Source organism: Oncorhynchus mykiss, chromosome 8, assembly GCF_013265735.2.
Source record: "Oncorhynchus mykiss isolate Arlee chromosome 8, USDA_OmykA_1.1, whole genome shotgun sequence".
Lineage (NCBI taxonomy): Eukaryota > Metazoa > Chordata > Actinopteri > Salmoniformes > Salmonidae > Oncorhynchus > Oncorhynchus mykiss.
This window is the reverse complement of record NC_048572.1, coordinates 81,210,915-81,228,715: the sequence shown is the minus strand read 5'-3', so window position 1 is coordinate 81,228,715 and position 17,801 is coordinate 81,210,915. Positions and strand designations below refer to the sequence as shown.

The 17,801-nt window shown below is 46.3% G+C and overlaps 1 protein-coding gene across 1 annotated transcript in view; it reads left to right on the top strand.

Annotated features, from left to right (window-relative positions):
- LOC110531011 (zinc finger E-box-binding homeobox 1) overlaps positions 1 to 17,801 on the top strand; it is a 130,972-nt gene that overhangs the window by 104,683 nt on the left and 8,488 nt on the right. The window contains exons 3-9 of the mRNA XM_036986887.1: positions 1,654 to 1,815; positions 2,068 to 2,279; positions 4,058 to 4,184; positions 6,039 to 6,505; positions 7,012 to 8,391; positions 9,177 to 9,357; positions 11,689 to 12,193. Coding sequence (XP_036842782.1) covers positions 1,654 to 1,815; positions 2,068 to 2,279; positions 4,058 to 4,184; positions 6,039 to 6,505; positions 7,012 to 8,391; positions 9,177 to 9,357; positions 11,689 to 12,193 — 3,034 coding nt within the window. The remainder of the gene's footprint in view (positions 1 to 1,653; positions 1,816 to 2,067; positions 2,280 to 4,057; positions 4,185 to 6,038; positions 6,506 to 7,011; positions 8,392 to 9,176; positions 9,358 to 11,688; positions 12,194 to 17,801) is intronic.

Sequence of the window (17,801 nt, the reverse complement as noted above, 5' to 3'; positions counted from 1 at the left end):
GAAGGAGTCCAGGTGATACCAGTGAGCGCTGCTGCGCGTAATGATGGTGACAGGTGTGTGTAATGAAAGGCAGCCTGGCGCCCTCGAGCGCCAGAGAGGAAGAGCGGGAGCAGGCGTGACACTCCTCTTGAGAGCCAGGTCTGCCTACGGCGGCCTTTCTCAATAGCAAGGCTATGCTCTGTACATAGTCAAAGCTTTCCTTAAGTTTGGGTATTTTGCCACTGTGTACTCTCTGTTTAGGGCCAAATAGCGTTCTAGTTTGCTCTGGTTTTTTGTTAATTCTTTCCAATGTGTCAAAGTAATTATCTTTTTGTTTTCCCATGATTTGGTCTAATTGTGTTGCTGTCCTGGGGCTCTCTCTCTTATTGGTGAGGAGTCCAATATTCAGACAGGAGGTGTTCAACAGAATAACAATATTTGATATTTTTCTTTGTCATTATATTTGTGTTTTGTGTAGATAAAAAAATATATATATTTTAGAATAAGGTTGTAATGTACCAAAATGTGGAATACATTTTGAATACTTTCCAAATGCACTGTATATACAAAAGTATGTGGACATCCCTTCAACTGGAGTCGACTATTTCAGCCACACCTGTTGCTGACAGGTGTATAAAATTGAGCACACCGCCATGCAAACTCCATAGACAAACATTGGCAGTAGAATGGCCTTTACTGAAGAGCTCAGTGACTTTCAATGTGACACTGAAATAGGATGCAACCTTTCCAACAAGTTAGTTTGTCAAATGTCTGCCCTGTTAGAGCTGCCCTGGTTAACTGTAAGTGCTGTTATTGTGAAGTGAAAAACGTCTAGGAGCAACACCGGCTCAGCCGTGAAGTGGTAGGCCACACAAGCTCACAGAAACGGACCGCCGAGTGCTGAAGCATGTAGCGCGTTAAAATCGTCTGTCCTCGGTTGCAACACTCACTATCGAGTTCCAAACTGCCTCTGGAAGCAACATCAGCACAATGACTGTTCATCAGGAGCTTCATGAAATGGGTTTCCATGGCCGAGCAGCCGCACACAAGCTTAAGATCACCATGTGCAATGCCAAACGTCGGCTGGTTTGGTGTAAAGTTTAGTGGAGGAGGAATAATGGACTGTTGTTTATGGTTCGGGCTAGATCCCCCTCTTAGAGAGAGATAAAGAGAGAGACAGACAGAGAGAGGGAGAGGGAGAGAGAGAGAGAGAGAGAGAGAGAGAGAGAGAGAGACAGAGAGAGAGAGAGAGAGAGAGAGAGAGAGAGAGAGAGAGAGAGAGAGAGAGAGAGAGAGAGAGAGAGAGATCTTGTCCCAGGGACTTGTTCTATAATGTACTGTATGTAGTCTGTACTCATGGCTGTGTGAAAGGGAAGGCTGGTCATGAAGGCTGGTTGAGGTCATAGGCCCTGTGGCGCCCTCCAGCTGTCTACTGGCACACTGCACACAGAAAGAGGGGACTGTTGTCTCAGGGAAGGAACGTTTGCACAGGACTAGTCTACATTCCAGATCAGATTGACTGCTGTGACGTTTCAGTCCACATACCTGTCAACACATATTTTATGTACATAGACTTCTTATACATTCATATTTTATATACATAGACTTCTTATACATTCATATTTGAGATTGTGTTGTTACATGTAATGTAATTGTAAACCGTTTGTGTTACAGTGAAGGAGGAGTGTGGCTCAGAAGAGGAGGATGAGGAGGAGGAGGAGGAAGAGGAGGGGGGTAAGGAGATGATCCAGCAGGGAGACACGGCGGTCATCTACCCCAAGGCTCCGGGCGGCAAACAGAAAAGCGCGTCTGAGAGAGGGGTCTCAGAGAAGACCGGTAGGCTGCATCACTGCACCTTTTACAACTCAACACTTACTGAGACCCTCATACTGTTGCTGTTTTTGGTTCTGCATCCCAAATAACACACTATTCCCTATGTAGTACACTACTTTGGACCAGGGCGCATAAAAGTAGTGCACTATTTTGCACCCTTTAGCACAAATGGCACCCTTATAGAGCTTCTGAGTTTCAGGCACCAATATATCTTCTTTGTTTCAAAGTCTACTACTTTCCCCGCTCTGTCCCCAGGCACGCCAGACACCCTCTCCCAGCTCCTGACTTGTCCCTACTGCTCGCGAGGCTACAAGCGCTGCACGGCCCTGAAGGACCACATCAAGCTACGTCACGAGAAGAGCGAGGACAACTTCAGCTGCTCCCAGTGCAGCTACACCTTCACCTACCGGACACAACTGGACTGTCATATGACCCAACACAAGAACCAACACAAGGATCCTGTACAGGTAGGCACCTGTATGTATGTGTGTGTGTGTGTCTCTGTCCCTGATTCTTCCCTGCCTCTGTCTCTGTTTTTGTCCCTGTCCCCTGTCTCTGTCCCCTGTCACTGTTCTTGTCTCTGTCCCTGTCCTCTGTCTCTGTCCCCTGTCACTGTTCCTGTCTCTGTCCCTGTCCTCTGTCTCTGTTTTTGTCCCTGTCCCCTGTCTCTGTCCCCTGTCACTGTTCCTGTCTCTGTCCCTGTCCTCTGTCTCTGTCCCCTGTCACTGTTCCTGTCTCTGTCCCTGTCCTCTGTCTCTGTTTTTGTCCCTGTCCCCTGTCTCTGTCCCCTGTCACAGTTCCTGTCTCTGTCCCCTGTCACTGTTCCTGTCTCTGTCCCTGTATCTTCTCTGTCCCTGTATCTTCTCTGTCCCTGTATCTTCTCTGTCCCTGTCTCTGTATCTTCTCTGTCCCTGTCCCTGTATCTTCTCTGTCTCTGTATCTTCTCTGTCCCTGTTTCTGTCCTAGTCTCTGTTTCTGTCTCCGTCCTTGTCTCTGTCCATGTCCCCTGTCTCTGTTCCTGTCTCTGTCCCTAGCCCCTGTCTCTGTCTCTCTTCCTGTCTCTCTCCCTAGCCCCTGTCTCTGTCTCTGTTCCTGTCTCTGTCCCTAGCCCCTGTCTCTGTTCCTGTCTCTCTCCCTAGCCCCTGTCTCTGTCTCTGTTCCTGTCTCTGTCCCTAGCCCCTGTCTCTGTTCCTGTCTCTGTCCCTAGCCCCTGTCTCTGTTCCTGTCTCTGTCCCTAGCCCTCGTCTCTGTTTCTGTGTCTGTTCCGGTCTCTGTCCCTGTATCTTCTCTGTCCCTGTCCCTGTATCTTCTCTGTCCATGTCCCTGTATCTTCTCTGTCCCTGTCCCTGTATCTTCTCTGTCTCTGTCCCTGTATCTTCTCTGTCCCTGTCCCTATATCTTCTCTGGCTCTGTCCCTATATCTTCTCTGGCCCTGTCCATGTATATTCTCTGTCCCTGTCCATGTATCTTCTCTGTCCCTGTCCCTGTATCTTCTCTGTCCCTGTCCCTGTATCTTCTCTGTCTCTGTCCCTGTATCTTCTCTGCCCCTGTATCTTCTCTGTCTCTGTCCCTGTATCTTCTCTGTCCCTGTATCTTCCCTGTCTCTGTCCCTGTATCTTCTCTGTCCCTGTATCTTCTCTGTCTCTGTCCCTGTATCTTCTCTGTCCCTGTCCCTGAATCTTCTCTGTCCCTGTATCTTATCTGTCTCTGTCCCTGTATCTTCTCTGTCCCCGTCCCTGTATCTTCTCTGTCTCTGTCCCTGAATCTTCTCTGTCCCTGTATCTTCTCTGTCCCTGTCCCTGTATCGTCTCTTTCCCTGTATCTTCTCTGTCCCTGTCCCTGTATCTTCTCTATCTCCGTCTCTGTATCTTCTCTGTCTCTGTCCCTGTATCTTCTCTGTCCCTGTCCCTGTATCTTCTCTGTCCCTGTATCTTCTCTGTCTCTGTCCCTGTATCTTCTCTGTCCCTGTCCCTGTATCTTCTCTGTCCCTGTATCTTCTCTGTCCCTGTCCCTGTATCTTCTCTGTCCCTGTTTCTGTCCTTGTCTATGTCTATGTCCATGTCCCTGTGGTTGGAGGCCTTGTTTCAGTATTATTTGAATTCTCCCTTTAGCCTGTTTTTTAAATGGAGCGATTTGATTAATGTGTCTGTAATTCAAGATAAATAAGTACTCTTTAGACAGGATACTGACGTTACAAAACATCTCATACACTCACCGCTGTCTGTCTGTCCTGTCTGTCTGCCAGCGTCATGTACCCCAGACCACCACCACAACAATAACAACAGGGGGGAACAGGAAGTTCAAGTGTACTGAGTGTTCCAAGGCTTTTAAATATAAGCACCACCTGAAGGAGCATCTTCGCATCCACAGCGGTGAGTCAAATTGGCATCGCACCGGTCGCCGTGGCAACACACACACACACACACACACACACACACACCCCGTCATCATGACTCATACCCACCAGCCACAGTAATTTCATTGAAATTACGTGGAAATAACATTGATTCAACCAGTGTGACCCCAGTGGATGGTGTCTGCATCCTAAAGAGCACCCTATTCCTGAGCCCTATTGGTCCTGGTCAAAAGTAGTGCACTACATAGGGAATAGGGTACCATGGGCCCTGGTCAAAAGTAGTGCACTACATAGGGAATAGGGTACCATGGGCCGTGTTGAAATGTAGTGCACTACATAGGGAATAGGGTACCATGGGTCCTGGTCAAAAGTAGTGCACTACATAGGGAATAGGGTACCATGGGCCCTGGTCAAAAGTAGTGCACTACATAGGGAATAGGGTACCATGGGCCGTGTTGAAATGTAGTGTACTACATAGAGAATAGGGTACCATGGGTCCTGGTCAAAAGTAGTGCACTACATAGGGAATAGGGTACCATGGGCCCTGGTCAAAAGTAGTGCACTACATAGGGAATAGGGTACCATGGGCCGTGTTGAAATGTAGTGTACTACATAGAGAATAGGGTACCATGGGCCGTGTTCAAAAGTAGTGCACTACATAGGGAATAGGGTACCATGGGTCCTGGTCAAAAGTAGTGTACTACATAGGGAATAGGGTGCCATTTGGGATGCAGCCCTGTGACTCACTTATATTCACAGTGGAGGTCCAGATGTACTGAACTGACCTATATTCACAGTGGAGGTCCAGATGTACTGAACTCACCTATATTCACAGTGGAGGTCCAGATGTACTGAACTGACCTATATTCACAGTGGAGGTCCAGATGTACTGAACTCACCTATATTCACAGTGGAGGTCCAGATGTACTGAACTCACCTATATTCACAGTGGAGGTCCAGATGTACTGAACTCACCTATATTCACAGTGGTGGTCCAGATGTACTGAACTCACCTATATTCACAGTGGAGGTCCAGATGTACTGACCTCACCTATATTCACAGTGGAGGTCCAGATGTACTGAACTCACCTATATTCACAGTGGAGGTCCAGATGTACTGAACTGACCTATATTCACAGTGGAGGTCCAGATGTACTGAACTCACCTATATTCACAGTGGAGGTCCAGATGTACTGAACTGACCTATATTCACAGTGGAGGTCCAGATGTACTGAACTCACCTATATTCACAGTGGTGGTCCAGATGTACTGAACTCACCTATATTCACAGTGGTGGTCCAGATGTACTGAACTCACCTATATTCACAGTGGTGGTCCAGATGTACTGAACTCACCTATATTCACAGTGGTGGTCCAGATGTACTGAACTGACCTATATTCACAGTGGTGGTCCAGATGTACTGAACTGACCTATATTCACAGTGGAGGTCCAGATGTACTGAACTCACCTATATTCACAGTGGTGGTCCAGATGTACTGAACTCACCTATATTCACAGTGGTGGTCCAGATGTACTGAACTCACCTATATTCACAGTGGAGGTCCAGATGTACTGAACTGACCCATTTCTCCTTTGATATGTTTCTAATATGCAGCTCTGTTATTTCAGAGTCTTGATTATGATAATTATTGAATCTGTGCTCTTGGCCAATGTGTCGTCATTCTGTTGCTATTATTACCTCGGCCTGTTTGTTAACGATAGGTTCACCTGAGTCCCAAATAGTAGCACCCTATCCTGACAGGGTGCTCTGGTCAAATGTAGTGCAATATCTAGGTAATAGGATGCCGTTTGGAACATAACCTCAGCTGTTCAGCTGTTTCCTAGAATTATACATCTCTTTCTTTGCAGGTGAGAAGCCATACGAGTGCCCCAACTGTAAGAAGAGGTTTTCCCACTCAGGGTCCTACAGTTCCCACATCAGCAGTAAGAAGTGTGTTGGCATGGTGCCTGTCAACGGCAACCCCAGCCCAGTCATTAAGGTCTCCAACCAGACCCCCAGCCAGACCCAGCCCTCTGGCCCCGCCGCAGCCCCAGTCCGAGTGCTCCTCCGGGGGGAGAAGACAGACAGCAAGCCCCTGCAGGAGCAGCTCCCCCACACTCAGATTAAATCTGAACCTGTGGATTATGAGTTCAAGCCGGTGGTGGTGGCGCCTAACGGGGCGGTGGGGACGAATGGGACGGTTTTTAATGGTGGCGTGGCGCTACCCCAGGGCACGGCGCTGCCTCAGGGCATGGTCCAGGCGGTGGTACTGCCCACCATGGGTCTGATGTCTCCTATCACTATTAACCTCAGCGACCTGCAGAACATGCTCAAGGTTTGATTTGATTTATAATTGGTATAAAAACCGACAGTGGCTTGCAAAAGTATTCGCCCCCCTTGACATTTTACCTATTTTGTTGCCTTACAACCTGAAATTAAAATTGATTTTTATTTGGATTTCATGTAATTGACATATACAAAATAGTCCAAATTGGTGAAGTGAAATGAAAAAAAATTACTTAAATTATTTAATTTAAAAAACAAACAATTAAAAACAATTCAACCACACATATGTATACAATGCATTTTAAAAGATCTCTTTACTCAAAAAGTTCACTGTTGATATGGTCCTAAACGTAGCATGTCAACAGTAAGGTTTTAAAGTGTGATGATGCAAAATGAGGATAACAACATATCTATGGTGGTCCTCTTATATCTATGGTGGTCCTCTTATATCTATGGTGGTCCTCTTATATCTATGGTGGTCCTCTTATATCTATGGTGGTCCTCTTATATCTATGGTGGTCCTCTCATATCTATGGTGGTCCTCTTATATCCCAGGTGGCCTTGGATGGAAACGTGCTGCGTCAGGTGTTGGGGACGGCCAACGGGCTGGTGACCTCCAAGCAGGGGTTTGTGACACAGGCTGGCCAGCAGGTAATCTCAGCCATCAGCCTGCCTGGCTTCGTGGACCAGGACGGTACCACCAAGATCATCATTAACTACAGCCTGGAGCCAAGCCCAGCCCAGCAGCCCAACGCCCCTCAGCTCCTCAAGCAGGAGGCTCCCCCTCCCACCACCAACACCAACACCGCCAGCGCCACAAACACACAGCCCGCCTCCAAAGTAACAGAGAACCTCCCCCAGGACCTCCACATCAACAAGACCGAGCCGGACGACTCGGAGCACGAGTCAGAGATGGAGACGGAGGAGACAGAGACTGAAGCTGAGACACCAAAGGCCCAGACAGGCAAGACAAGGTGTCTACTGTGTGACAACTGTCCTGGTGATTTGGATGCACTGCACATGCTCCAGCATTGTAAACCTGCCAACGGGGATGGAGGTGACAGCGCCACCCTCGACCCCTCCATCGCCGCCCTCCTGGCCGAGGCAGGGATAACACCAGGCCAGCATCCTCTAAAGAATCTGCTCTCACTCCTCAAGGCCTACTTCGCCTTAAACGCCGAGCCCACCGAGGAAGAGCTGGCCAAGATCTCTGACAATGTCAGCCTGCCCGTGGACGTGGTCAAGAAGTGGTTTGAGAAAATGCGGTCAGGTCAGATCACGGTCGGACCCCCTGGTTCCTCTCCAGATGACTCTGGACTTTCAGATTCCAGCACAGAGACCCAGCTAGACCAAGAGAAGAGTGGGACAGAGATAGAGGAGCAGCATGCCTCAGCCAAAACACAGGAGACATCATCTTCCCAACCTGCCAACAGTTCCCCTGCCTCGACGTCCCCCTCTGTCTCAGCCTCGGCCCCCTCACCACTAAACCTCTCCTCTAGCGGGCTGGTCATCGTGAAGACTGAGGTCGACTCTGAGCGCGAGGCTCAAGATCTTCCCCTGGACCTGTCCCTTCCCAAGCAGCCCCAGTCACAGCCCCAGGTCCCCCATGTTCCACAGGAGCAGCCCCTCAACCTCACCTGCCTGAAGGAGACAGTCCAGGCCCAGCTCCCAGGACTCCAGGGAACCACCAACACCATCTACGTCACCTCCTCCCCCCAAACGACCATCCCCAGCCCGGTGAACATAATGACCACCCGGCTAGTAGCCATCACCAACCAGGGCAGCGGTGTGCCCTGCCTCAGGGCCATCTCCACCGGCACCACCAAACGGACCATCCTCATCCCCCAGCTCACCTACACATACACCACTACAGCATGCAGCGGCACCACTGGGGCCGACGGAGCCCAGAAGACCGTCAGAATCAACGGCTGCCAGGTTGGTTGGTGAAAGAGCTATTCAGAATGCATGATTATGTGCGATTCAGATTATTATGTGCGAGACAAGACAATGTAAAGAGATAGGTAGTGTGGATAGAGTTTCCCCTATTTTTCCTGCTTCAGCTTTACTGACTAACCTGACTAAGCCAGCCCTCAGGAGTCAGGCTGTATTTCCAATGGTATCCAATAGGTGCACTACTTTAGGGCTCTGGTCTAAAGTAGTGCACTACATAGGGAAAAGGGTGGCATTTGGGACAGGGCTCTGGTCTAAAGTCGTGCACTACATCCCGAAAAGGGTGGCATTTGGGACTCATCCTTACTCTGACTCTGTGTGTGTGTGTGTGTGTGTGTGTGTGTGTGTGTGTGTGTGTGTGTGTGTGTGTGTGTGTGTGTGTGTGTGTGTGTGTGTGTGTGTGTGTGTGTGTGTGTGTGTGTGTGTGTGTGTGTGTGTGTATATAAGCAGGACGAATCCTCCATTGTATGTTAAAACCCATGTAAGCGGCTCACAGCGTGGCGTCTGTCTGAAAGGCGTGTCAGTGTCTGCCGGGTGTGGCAGAGAGATCTCTCTACGTTACTCCCTCTGGGCTTTTTACAGCTGATCTCTCCTCACGTAAAGGCGTTTGACATTGGAAACACTGTGTTTAAATCATATAATATAAATATGATTATTAGTTGTAACCTATTGTTTTTGTTGGAATTCTTCTTCTTCTTCTTCTTCTTCCTAATAACACGATGATCATTATTATTGTTCTTCTAAAAACAATCGGTATTTTTCTCGGACAGGAGGAGAAGTCTGCCACCAGCTCAGAGGGTGTGGCGACGGTAGAGGAGCAGGATAACTCAGACTCTTCCCCTCCGCTGAAGAAGATGCGTCGGCTGCAGAGCGGGATGTACTCTTGTGACCTGTGTGACAAGATCTTCCAGAAGAGCAGCTCCCTGCTCAGGCATAAATACGAACACACAGGTAAACAATGTGGCCACGGTCTGAGGATCCCCTGGGTCAGGGGCCGTATATATATAAAGTGTCTCATAAAGCTTAGACCTGCTGCCAACGTCTCCTTTGTCCTGATATTTTACACATTCTGATTGAGACCACACTTCCTGGTTCTCTCCTGTATGCAATTTAAAAAACAAAATCTATTCTCTTCCAAAAATATGTATTTATTTATTTTAAGCCACATATTGATGCCATAAGCCAATGGTGGCACCTGTCAATGATTTAGTAGGCAGAATAATTAGGATTTAAATGGTGTCACTGTCCAGATCCGTCTACACTTGTAATATATCCAGACACACTGTGTGCCTGACTACCTCCAGGGGTGGGCAGGAAGATCTGATCAATGTTCACAATGTGTGTATTTTAACCATCTACACCTGTCTGAAGATATGGGCACGATCAGAATGTGGACATGATCTGGACAAAAGATACATGTTAGAACCAGGTATAAACGGGGCTATAGTTGTAATGCTGATTTAGGATCAGTTTTGCCTTTTAGATCACAGTAAATACGATTCCGCGGACAGGATCCTAGATCAGCACTGCCACTCTGAGATGCTTGATACGTACAGCCCCGGGTGTGGTGGAATTATTGTTGTGTTCCTTTTTAATGAGAGCTGCTCTCAGCTTTATACCACTCCTTCTCATCTATGAGACATGACTTCACCTGATTGATATGAATGGGGATAACATTGACAGGCATTTAAAAGACCAAGGGCTCTATTCAATCTGTATCGTGGAAATAGTTACAGCGTGATTGAAATTAGAAAGCGATGTTCCCGCGTTTAGCGGAGACTGCATTCACGGTAAACCAAGGGGCAGGCAACTAGATTCAACCTCAGGACCATTTGTCAGAGTGGAGAGTTGGGGGGCTGGAACATAATTATAATCATTTGTACAGTGCAAATTGACCACAACTAAGCCCAGAAACATAATGTATTTGAAAATAACAGTCATTAAATATGTTGATTACATTGAGACACGATCACATCTTTTCTTTCTTCTTCTCTGGAATACTTGGTGAACAGATTTTCTAAATGAAACACATTTTTTGCTGAATTCCTGGGGATTCTTGTATTTTTTTACCAAAAACTAAATATAGATTATTTTTCGGGGGGCACACAAAAAACTTTGCCTGCCAGTTTTGGTCCACGGGCCGTCTGTTGCCGACCCTTGAGGTAAATGCTGAATATGTTGGCTCAATCGGAAATAACTTTGAATAGAACCCTATAGTTTGTATCTGCCTACTGCTTTCGTTATGGAGAACCCAGGCAGCTTCTTCCCTGAATTTGGTATAACAGCCGAATATCGCCCTCTTAAACCGCCTAATGTCCTCTTAAACCAACCTGGATTATGTCCTAAATGGCACCCTTTTCCCTTTATAGTGAACTACTTTTTATGAGGGCCCATAGGGCAATGGTCAAAAGTAGGTCACTATATAGGGAATAGGGTGCCTTCTGGGATTGAAACGCCCTCATCCCTCCTTCCTGGGTTCAACGAGACCCAGGTCCAGAAGAACGTATCAGCATCAGGCAGCTAGTTTGATATCCATCTCCACAAATTATGTTTGTTTATTTTACTGAAATATTTTACCATTGCAACAGACCTGCTAGAATCCTTTTAGGGGAATTTTTTGGAGTGTTTTACGTATTTGTGAGAGTTTTTGTTATGATATTGTTTTCATAACAAGTGCAGTTGGTTTCACAGTTAGGAAGTCTGCAGCCTGGTCAGTGTAATGTAGATTGTAGGAAGTGATGCCAGCCAGGCTGGCTGCAGGCAGGTCAGTGTAATGTAGATTGTAGGAAGTTATGCCAGCCAGGCAGGCTGCAGGCAGGTCAGTGTAATGTAGATTGTAGGAAGTGATGCCAGCCAGGCAGGCTGCAGGCAGGTCAGTGTAATGTAGATTGTAGGAAGTGATGCCAGCCAGGCAGGCTGCAGGCAGGTCAGTGTAATGTAGATTGTAGGAAGTGATGCCAGCCAGGCAGGCTGCAGGCAGGTCAGTGTAATGTAGATTGTAGGAAGTGATGCCAGCCAGGCAGGCTGCAGGCAGGTCAGTGTAATGTAGATTGTAGGAAGTGATGCCAGCCAGGCAGGCTGCAGGCAGGTCAGTGTAATGTAGATTGTAGGAAGTGATGCCAGCCAGGCTGCCTTGGTGCAGAACTAATGTAATGGTAAAAGCAGTTCACACACTCACAGTGCAAATCAAGAGTAATGGGTTTCAGATCGATTTCTGTTGTAATTTCTGGATGAGTTTGAAATAGATTGAAACACTGAACCCTCGTGTGTTTCTGTTTTTAGGAAAACGGCCACATGAGTGCGGCATCTGCGACAAAGCCTTCAAACACAAGCACCACTTGATAGAACACACGCGACTGCACTCCGGAGAGAAGCCCTACCGCTGTGACAAATGTGGCAAGTGTTTCTCCCACTCTGGCTCCTACAGCCAGCACATGAACCACCGATACTCCTACTGCAAGAAGGAGCCCCAGGGAGGGCGGCAGGGGGGACGTCAGCTCGGGATGAGCCCCGAAAGGAGTCCTCAAACAGAAGAGCAGCAGTCAGACAGCCGACCCACCTCCCCACCTTCCCAACTGGACTCAGACGAGAGGGAGAGTGAGGAGGAGCTGGAAGAAGAGGAGGGCATGGCGGCCATGAGCATGGACGACATACGGGTGGTGCAAGTGGGTGAGGATGACGAGGAGAGTGAGATCTACGAGGTGGAGGAGTTTGAGGAGGAGAGGCAAGAGGAGGAGGAAGGGAGCAGAGAGGAAGAGGAGGAGGAGGAAGAGATCAGAGAGGAGGAGGAGGAAGAGATCAGAGAGGAAGAGGAGGAAGAGAGCCGAGGGGAAGAGGTGGAGAAGGAAGGGAGCAGAGAGGAAGAGGAGCAGAAGGAAGAGAGTAGAGAGGAAGAGGAGGAGGTACAGCAGAAGCAGGTGTGTGAAGAAGAGCAGGAAGAGGAAGGGATGAGAGAAGAGGAGGCACACCAGGAGGAGGTGGAGGAAGGGAGTAGAGAGGAGGAGGCACACCAGGAGGAGGAAGAGGAAGGGAGTAGAGAGGAGTCGGCACACCAGGAGGAGGTGGAGGAAGAGGAAGGGATGAGAGAGGAGTCGGCACACCAGGAGGAGGTGGAGGAAGAGGAAGGGAGGAGAGAGGAGGAGGCACACCAGGAGGATGAAGGGAGTAGAGAGGAGGAGGCACACCAGGAGGAAGAGGAAGGGAGTAGAGAGGAGGAGGCACACCAGGAGGAGGAAGAGGAAGGGAGAAGAGAGGAGGAGGCACACCAGGAGGAGGTGGAGGAAGAGGAAGGGAGGAGAGAGGAGGAGGCACACCAGGAGGAGGAAGAGGAAGGGAGTAGAGAGGAGGAGGCACACCAGGAGGAGGTGGAGGAAAAGGAAGGGATGAGAGAGGAGGAGGCACTCCAGGAGGAGGAAGAGGAAGGGATGAGAGAAGAGGAGGAGATTTGTAAAGAAGAGTCCCTACAGCAGGAGGATGTGTGTGAGGAAGAGGAGGTGATGGTGGTACAGGTGATGGGAGGTGTAGAGGAGGAAGAGGAGGAGGAAGGAGTGGCAGAGAAGGTACAGCAGAGGAAGACAGAGGAAGCTATGGAAACGGAGGACAAAGAACCGCATGTGGACAAGGAGGACATCCCGGTGGAGGGGTTGGAAACTGGACAGAGAGAAACAGAGGAAGACAAGATGAACGGTGAATGAAGAAAATACATTCTCTGACAACAAAAAAAATGGAAATCCTAGGTGTCAAGTAGCAGGAGAGGAAAATCTTGTGTTGTCGTCAAAAGAAAAAATAAAACCACAGATGCAGCCGCGTTGGTGCCGTGTGTCGGTCCTCTACTGTGTTGAAACCCAGGTGTGCCTGAGATAGACTAAAAAGAAGGGACTTTTTCTCCTGAAAATAATATCGGTGTTACCTTGTTTCTAGACGTATTATACATTTTTGTATAAAAGTTACAGCTGACCTTTCAATTATTTTGTTACTGAGAGTGAGACATCTGATCCCAGGTCATTTATGTTTGTCAGTGTTATTTTTGACTAATTTTGCCACTCTTGTTTTAACCTTTTAACCTGTACAGTTGAAGAAACATTTCTATACATTTTTATTGCCAATGATGATGTTTGCTAAAATCAGTATTTTATTGAGTTGTAAAACAAAAACAAACAAAAAACTGCACTACAGTAATCCTGGTTTACCTATGGATACGACATGCCTCATGATGTGTTGTCCACCCTTCAGTATTATTATGTCCACACCAGCTGCACATCCTCTTCATGTTAGCTAACGTTAGCATAGCATTTTGTTTTCAGTTGGTTTGTTAACATTAAGAAGAAAAGAGGATTCTGGGGGTATGGGTGGGAGGGGTTAGCCTGGTATGGGTGGGAGGGGTTAGCCTGGTATGGGTGGGAGGGGTTAGCCTGAGTTCCAGTATGTTAGTGCTATCATGCCAACTCCTCATCACTCACTGTCATGTTTGGCTTGACAAGGACAGCAGTGGAGTTGGCAAGAGCACAAACAGATCTGGGACCAGGCTATGTGGGGGTGGGGGGGTGGGAGGGGTTTGATGTGATATCTGTCTGACATCATAACCAAACTGTCCTATCAGGGAAAAGTAGTGAAAACAACCTCAAGCCAGCATTCTTAACCATGCTTGTCCTTGTTTGTGTCCCAATAATCTATCCTTCCTCCTGAAGAGTGAACTTGTTCACTGATCCCCATGAATCTAAAAGCATTGGATTGGTGGAGACATGGGCTCGCTAGACTATAGAATTTTACACAATATTTCTTACACCAGTCATTTCCTTTCAAAGTCCTTGAAGGGAAGTTATCAAGTGCACACTTTTAGAGAAAGGAGAGATTATTGGGACGTGAACCCTAGTTATCAGTTGGTTTGGTTGGTTTTTAATCAGTGACCATCAGTGTCATAGGGTCATATGAAGCAGGAGGGGTGGAGATATGTGCTCTACCCCACCCCAATATCTCCAGCCTTATGCAAGACCAGACCTGTGTGCTGTAAGTGCCATTGAACCGTGTTCTCTGTACCCCAACGGATGTAGTCAGTATGTATTTTCTGCTTCAGGCCCATATTGATTGTTTGTTTACTTGGTTGGACTCATTTTCACTTGTTAAGTTGGGTTTTGTCCCAAATGGCACCCTTCAGTATTCCCTTTATAGTGCACTATAGGGCTCTGGTTAAAAGTAGTACAGTAGGGAATACAAGACGATAGCATGAATAAGGACTCCTTCGTGTGTGCGTGAACAAAGAGGAACAAAGAGAGAATAGGACGAATACAAAAGGTTTTTTACAGTATTTAAGGGGATTTTCCTGTATTCGAGCGTCAGACATTATTAGATGAGTGCACTTGTTTTACAAAATGGTGGCAAGCTAACCCGCACTTCAGGTAACAAACGTCAGTGAACGTGGTCCCTGTGTTTTACGAAGTGTTTCAGTTGATTTGACCTTTACAGTGTTACAGAATTATTTTCTGTTTGTTTTTTTCATTTTGAGTTTTTCTATATGTGTGTGTCCTGTGTATGTTTTCAACCATGGCAGTATTAGAAACCTTTTTCATGAGGAGAGCGTACCTGTTTAGTTTTTAGAGGACTTTTTATATTTACGTGTCTTATCTTTCTATTTCTTTATGCTTATTTATTACACACATTGTAGTGTACAATAGTGTAGTGTGAATTGATACAATAATATATTTTAGTATGAAAATATGATTTGAAGGTCATTGAATCCAGAGTAGGAAGCGGCGCTCTGGGGGCGATGAAGTTTGTTTTGAAAAAGGTATTAACATGAAAAGAAGAATAAATAAATGGAGAGAGAAACGGAAAGCGTTTCATCCATCATCGGGCTCGCTGGTTAGACTGACCTGTTCTTACTGTGATATGAAGCTACTGAAAACTAACTGTGTGACTAAAACGCATGAGTCCTTGCTGTTGTAATGAAGGATTGATCTCGTTATGAAGATGTACGTTAACTCCTTTTTTATTTTTTCAAAGCCAAAATTAGATTCTCATGCCCTTTGTCGTTCTGTTTTGTGCCAATTTGTTACGTTGTACTTGTTATATGTCAGAGGTTACAATTTGTTTTCTACATTTCCCGTTTAATCCACTCTGTTTTTATAGTTTCATTTTGGGTTTTTTTGTTCCATTTTTTTACTATTTCCCATCACAATAAAATACAAGAAAGCATTTCTGAGATGGGCTCAACTTTTTAAATTTTATTTTAATGTAAGTATAAAACCGTTTAATTCCTCAACTGTATTGTTTGGTTGCCTTTTTAGTTCCTAGTGGGAGTCCGGAGACAATAGTTAATGTATTGATGCTTGTTGTTAGTAGATATACAGTGCCTTGAACTTTGCGACCTTTTGCCACATTTCAGGCTTCAAACATAAAGATATAAAACTGTATTTTTTTGTGAAGAATCAACAACAAGTGGAACACAATCATGAAGTGGAACGACATTTATTGGATATTTCAAACTTTTTTAACAAATCAAAAACTGAAAAATTGGGCGTGCAAAATTATTCAGCCCCTTTACTTTCAGTGCAGCAAACTCTCTCCAGAAGTTCAGTGAGGATCTCTGAATGATCCAATGTTGACCTAAATGACTAATGATGATAAATACAATCCACCTGTGTGTAATCAAGTCTCCGTATAAATGCACCTGCACTGTGATAGTCTCAGAGGTCCGTTAAAAGCACAGAGAGCATCATGAAGAACAAGGAACACACCAGGCAGTTCCGAGATACTGTTGTGAAGAAGTTTAAAGCCGGATTTGGATACAAAAAGATTTCCCAAGCTTTAAACATCCCAAGGAGCACTGTGCAAGCGATAATATTGAAATGGAAGGAGTATCAGACCACTGCAAATCTACCAAGACCTGGCCGTCCCTCTAAACTTTCAGCTCATACAAGGAGAAGACTGATCAGAGATGCAGCCAAGAGGCCCATGATCACTCTGGATGAACTGCAGAGATCTACAGCTGAGATGGGAGACTCTGTCCATAGGACAACAATCAGTCGTATATTGCACAAATCTGGCCTTTATGGAAGAGTGGCAAGAAGAAAGCCATTTCTTAAAGATATCCATAAAAAGTGTCGTTTAAAGTTTGCCACAAGCCACCTGGGAGACACACCAAACGTGGAAGAAGGTGCTCTGGTCAGATGAAACCAAAATTGAACTTTTTGGCAACAATGCAAAATGTTATGTTTGGCGTAAAAGCAACACAGCTCATCACTCTGAACACACCATCCCCACTGTCAAACATGGTGGTGGCAGCATCATGGTTTGGGCCTGCTTTTCTTCAGCAGGGACAGGGAAGATGGTTAAAATTGATGGGAAGATGGATGTAGCCAAATACAGGACCATTCTGGAAGAAAACCTGATGGAGTCTGCAAAAGACCTGAGACTGGGACGGAGATTTGTCTTCCAACAAGACAATGATCCAAAACATAAAGCAAAATCTACAATGGAATGGTTCAAAAATAAACATATCCAGGTGTTAGAATGGCCAAGTCAAAGTCCAGACCTGAAACCAATCGAGAATCTGTGGAAAGAACTGAAAACTGCTGTTCACAAATGCTCTCCATCCAACCTCACTGAGCTCGAGCTGTTTTGCAAGGAGGAATGGGAAAAAATGTCAGTCTCTCGATGTGCAAAACTGATAGAGACATACCCCAAGCGACTTACAGCTGTAATCGCAGCAAAAGGTGGCGCTACAAAGTATTAACTTAAGGGGGCTGAATAATTTTGTTAAAAAAGTTTGAAATATCCAATAAATGTCGATCCACTTCATGATTGTGTCCCACTTGTTGTTGATTCTTCCCAAAAAAATACAGTTTTATATCTTTATGTTTGAAACCTGAAATGTGGCAAAAGGTCGCAAAGTTCAAGGGGGGCGAATACTTTCGCAAGGCACTGTATATGGTTGTATCCAGTGGAGTCTGCTGAAGGGAAGACAGTTCATAATAAAGTCCGGAGTGGAGTAAATGGAATGGTATGTGTTTTGATACCATTCACTCCATTCCAGACATTATACTCCATTCCAGACATCATACTCCATTCCAGACATTATTATGAGCCGTCCTCCCCTCAGCAGCCTCTGCTGTTTGTATCAAATTAACACAAGTCTGTACACTGACTATCAACAATGAGCCTTTTAAAGGTGCTTGAGCCATCCGCCTCAGCGTTTATCTTGAACGTGAACGTCAGGGAAATAGCCTTTAAAAGGTGCATTGTGGGTAGTGCAGTGCTGCGTCTTTGAATGAAATACCTGACTGTATTTCCTAAATGTTTTCTGTTCTGCCAGTTATATTTCCGGTCTAAAGGTGATCTATAAAGGAGATTACAGTTCTGACACTGAGCCAGTTTGTGGAGTCCGGTGCCTCCTGGGA